The following is a 5,328-nucleotide window of genomic DNA, read 5'->3' on the forward strand; positions in this document are numbered from 1 at the left end:
CATACCGTCTACACAAAGCTTTGAAAAAAAAAAAAAAAAAAAAAAACGAAAACGTGTTTAATTAAAGTGAACGCAATAGATAAAGAGGTAAAAAAAAAAAAAAAAAAACTAAAAAAAAAAAACACTGCCAAATAAATTAAAAGTATTTAAGGAGTATTGAGAATATATTGAAAGTGGAAAGAGAACTGAATGTAAAAATGCAAAAGGTATCTATTAATAGTGAATGTGGCAAAGCATCAATGTCCAACGGCTGTTGCAATGTTGGTGCATGTAAATTACAAAAGCGTGCATCTTGCCCATGTGTGGCCTCTAAAATCGCTTTTACGTCTCTGCCAAATGGCTTGACAATGAATAACAATAATAATAGCAAAGAATTACAATGCACTAGTTGCCACTGTAGTGACGAAACGGACAAATCTGTTAGCCGTGTCAGTAATAAAGCTACCTCCTCAGAAGCAGTTAACGATGATAATATTTTATGCCACAAAAGAGCAATAGAATCGTTTGCGAGTGCTAGTGTGGCGGAGAAACGAAAAATGATCCTTGATTTATGTCAACAATTAGTGCTTACGGACGAGCAAAATCAAGAATTGACTCGCCGTATCCTGCATGAAATTAAGAACGGCTTGGCAAAGGAAACTCATAAAAAAGCTGATGTAAAGTGCTTCGTTACCTACGTTCAAGACTTGCCAAATGGTAAGGAACGTGGCAAATTTTTGGCTCTTGATCTTGGTGGCACAAATTTCCGTGTATTACTTATTCATTTGAAGGAGGAGCATGACTTTCAAATGGAATCGCGAATTTATGCCATACCAGAGCATATAATGGTAGGCTCAGGTAAACAACTTTTTGATCATATAGCGGAATGCTTGTGCAATTTCGTGACTGAACACCAAGTAAAATATGAATGTTTACCATTGGGCTTCACATTTTCGTTTCCACTAAAGCAACTAGGGCTCACTAAAGGCTTACTTGTAACTTGGACAAAGGGCTTCAATTGTGAAGGCGTAGTAAACGAGGATGTAGTACAACTGCTTAAAGATGCGATAGCCCGGAGAGGGGATATCAAGATCGATGTCTGCGCTATACTTAATGATACAACCGGCACTCTGATGTCTTGTGCCTGGAAGAATCCTAGTTGTAAAATTGGTCTAATTGTCGGTACTGGTTCAAATGCTTGCTATGTGGAGCAAGTAAAGGAATGTGAAATGTTTGACGGCGATACACATGGCAAACCCCATGTAGTTATAAACACCGAATGGGGGGCCTTTGGCAATAATGGCTCATTGAATTTCGTACGCACGGAATTCGATGAAGAAATCGATCGTCATTCGATTAATCCCGGTCAACAAATATTTGAGAAAATGATTTCCGGTATGTACATGGGCGAATTAGTGCGATTAATTATGGTGAAAATGGTTCAGGCTGGTGTACTGTTCAAGGGACGTAGCTCAGATGTTCTAATGACGCGTGGCCAATTTTTTACAAAATACGTTTCCGAAATTGAAGCTGATGAACCCGATACATACAGCAATTGTCATATGGTTCTAGAAGAGCTCGGTCTAACTGAAGTTACTGATGATGATTGTGCCAATGTTCGTTATATCTGCGAATGCGTTTCGAAACGAGCCGCCCATTTAGTGTCATGTGGTATTGCTACGTTGATTAACAAAATGAATGAACCCCATGTTACTGTTGGCGTGGATGGCAGTGTTTATCGCTTCCATCCGAAATTCCATCGTTTAATGGTGGAAAAGATTGCACAAATTGTTAAGCCAGGCTTAACTTTCGAGTTAATGCTTTCTGAAGACGGTTCTGGTCGGGGTGCGGCTTTAGTAGCAGCAGTAGCCAGTCGAGAGGACAATGTAAGCCATAAAAAGTAAGATAGGAACAAAAAAAAAAAAAAAAAATCAAACAAATACAAGTTAAGCCGTCACTGAAATAAAGTTTTTTAAAAGGCGAAATAAAAAATGTACACGTTAACATCTATTCTTGTATACAAATTGAAAGATATATTTAGAACTAAGTTAAATTTTTGATCGTTTTCAAATGCTTTATGTGCTTAAGTGAAATTTTTGAAAAAGAAAAGTCCAAATAATTATGGCTTTACACACACACACACACACACACACAATGATTAATAAAAAATGAAAAGGAAAAGAGAAGTAAAGCGGTACTTAATCCTACTTAAAATATTTTCATGTTTAACGCATCTGCTCTATGCGATGGATTATTTTGACGTATTTCTTTCTTTAAAATATTACAATTGCTTATTTTGGTTTAGTTTAGTTTAGTTAAATGAATTTGTCGATGCATAAACCGAAATTTATAGCGAAATTATTAATTAATTATAATGAAGCAAAACTAAACTATGGCTATAAAAAACTATTTTGAATACTTAACTTGTAAAATTTTAATAATAGAAAAACAAATAAAATTGTATAAAATATTTTTTAAAAATCGGAAAAATCATTTCTTTATATTTAGAACAGGGAAACTTACCTGCCCGCCTATTGTTATCACGCTCAAAATCGTGGCCATTGCAATAAACGCATTTTTGCGACAATAATTGGATTAGGTTTGCCAATTAAGGAAACTCGTCCCTAAGCGCCCTTCATACGTTAAATTTTATTCATATTCATGCGCTTATCCTTATACCCTATAGTCTGTTTTCACAGAGACGCCTACTCTTTTAACACTACTCCTTTCGCATCTGTCAATTTGACGAGTTTATGACTTCAAGCTCAAGGATTCTGCATAAGCAAGCGAATATCTTCACCGATATTGTATACGGGTTTTTAATGATTTGACACAGCAAACATATATATGAGAAGAATTCTAGACGCGGTCTACCTGTTTTTACCGAAACTCGCTAGGGTCGCAAAAATAAAAACAGTAACATGTGGTTAAAAATGTGCGTGAAATATTCACACGCAAGCTCATTAGATATTAGAAGAAACTAAAGCAACCTTTAACCCCATACCTATCGATACCGTGAGTAAATGTCTGCCCAGACGCACTTGCCTGCTCGTTGCAAAAATGGTCTTGATCGGATTATTTCCGATTTATTCTCTCATTTATTATATTTTCTCTACATAATAAAAATTTGCATTGATAGCGCCTATAAATTTTCGGGTCCAAAGAAAATAGGCCTATATGATCCAAATTCTCTACCGTTAATATTTTTTGCTGAAATGCTCCTACAAATTATTAAAATATTGTATATGGAGTGGCGGAAGAAATAGACTCATGACATTCAAATTAGATCCACTTAATTTTTGTACTCATCACCGAAGGAGGAGGGGTACATTCATTTTGTCGAAACGTTTGCAATCCCCAGAAGGAAACATCAGAGACCCCACATATTCTTGATCAGCCTCAAATTCTAAATCGATTTAAATATGTCCCTCTGACCGTCTGTCCCCGTATGCGTATTCTCTGTTGTAAACATTCCCGTGGCCGCAAAAATGAAGCTATTCACCTCAAATTTGACAAAAATATTGGAAATTCTTCCACGCAGGTTGGAATTGAAAGTAGGCCAAATCAGTAGAGGAACAGCGTTTAGCATCACAGCAACAAGTAAACTGAGAACACATCTGCTTTTCAAAGGGAATAAAAAATGGGTTTTTGGCTCGTTACTCATAAACTGTAGCAAATAAATGTGAAAAAATTTAAACGCATATTCTGCGACCGATGTTGTAGCATCTGTGTACAAAAATGGAAAAAATTGACCACGCCTACTTAATATTATAGTGTATCGAAATTTAAATATTTTTTCAATACCTTTATAATACGCAGAAACAAGATTCAAAAACCCCATAAAGTATTCAAAGCCTTGGCCAGTTACAACCCTTGAATGCACCTAAACATGTCTTTTTGCGCAACTTTGTAGTATTTGCGGTAAACATTCTCCCGTTGGCGAAAATGAAGATATCGCCTAAAAATTTGCAAAAGACTTTGGAATTGACCTAAACTTTTCAAGGGACACGCCTACAACGTCCACATGCCTCTGCGACAAAAATATTTATTTTGAAAATAGAAGAAATCTACTGCGTCCGCTACAAATTATAGAGCATAAGAATTATGCTCTTTTACTTCTTTTGTCTAAACGGTGATGGGTCTAAAAAAATTCAGTCCCGACCGAATTCAATTTTCTTACTTGTTTTACTTAATTACTATAATGAGCAAATTTTCGTTACAAAAAAATTAGCAATTAGGCTTTTTTGGCATATAAAGGTTTACGTATCAAGAATATAGGCCCACGTGGTCCAAATTCGGTAAGGCAGAAATCTTTGTCAATTTACTATTATGAGCCAATTTTCAAAATTTTGAAAATTGCGATTCTTTTCCCTGTAAAGACTTTTCAAAATTAGACGTTGTATGTAGAGTGGTCGAAAAGGTGGGCCGATTCGAACCAATTTTATTGGCATTCGTCGTTGGGTTAAATCAGATCATATCATGTTTCATTGAAGTATCTCAAAAATTGCGACTTATAGATTGAAACCAGGAATACAAGCCAGACAGACAGACAGCGATCGGTATAATAGAAGGGGATACCACTAAGTAGCTAGAAGCTTAATAAAATAAAATGAAAATAAGAAAGCAATACATGTCTGATGGCGAAACTTAGATAACCATTAACTTAAATATTTTTTTATTATCATTCCTATGCAATCGTTTTAAACGTCTTTAACCAATATGTATGTGTAAGCCATCTTTCAAATCGACTATAGGTACGAATGTTAGATTATTTATGGAATTGTGAAAATGCACTGTTATGCATTCATTTATGTATGCAGGAGTAATATCCGATTTCAAACTTGACTGCGAACGTCAAACAACAAACGCACGAACATTTGAACAAATCGACCCGGAAGCAAATACATATTAATCAAAAACATATATATTATATATTGTTCGGGGCGTTAAATGCGCATTTTTCGGGATTTTATATACTCAATATAAAAATTGAAAAAAAAACTACATCTAATTTTTTTCATTATAAACAACAATTGTTGATAAGGTGCCTTATCTTTACACGAATTTTTATGGAAGTACTAAAACTCTTTGCTCACTTGAATACATAGTGATGAAGAGGTTATATGACTGCTTCATGATAATAGATACTTTTGAAAATTGAATCAATTCAACCGTGACCAAGCAGGCATAGATTTTCAACCATCGAAACTGTGAAAAGGAAGTCAGAGAGATTGAAACTTTGAATCTACACATACCGTAGACTTCCTCTAGCCGGAATTGGGTGTTTATCGCGCCAACAAAATTGCTTCAGATAATGGATACAGACCTTAAATTTAATACATATATCCT

General features: G+C 35.2%; 1 protein-coding gene across 1 annotated transcript; it reads left to right on the plus strand.

The window, feature by feature from the left end:
* Positions 1–107: 107 nt before the first annotated feature.
* On the plus strand, positions 108–1,910 carry LOC119637376 (hexokinase type 2). The gene has a single exon (XM_038033359.1). It carries the CDS (start codon positions 198–200, stop codon positions 1,881–1,883), a length of 1,686 nt encoding a protein of 561 aa, XP_037889287.1. The 5' UTR covers positions 108–197; the 3' UTR covers positions 1,884–1,910.
* The last annotated feature ends 3,418 nt before the right edge of the window (positions 1,911–5,328 follow it).

The sequence above is a fragment of the Glossina fuscipes genome, unplaced genomic scaffold (genome assembly GCF_014805625.2).
Source record: "Glossina fuscipes isolate IAEA_lab_2018 unplaced genomic scaffold, Yale_Gfus_2 59, whole genome shotgun sequence".
Taxonomy (NCBI): Eukaryota; Metazoa; Arthropoda; class Insecta; order Diptera; family Glossinidae; genus Glossina; species Glossina fuscipes.

Coding starts and splice junctions, on each gene's coding strand:
- LOC119637376 (XM_038033359.1), top strand. CDS start 198: ATGCAAAAGGTATCTATTAATAGTGAATGTGGCAAAGCATCAATGTCC.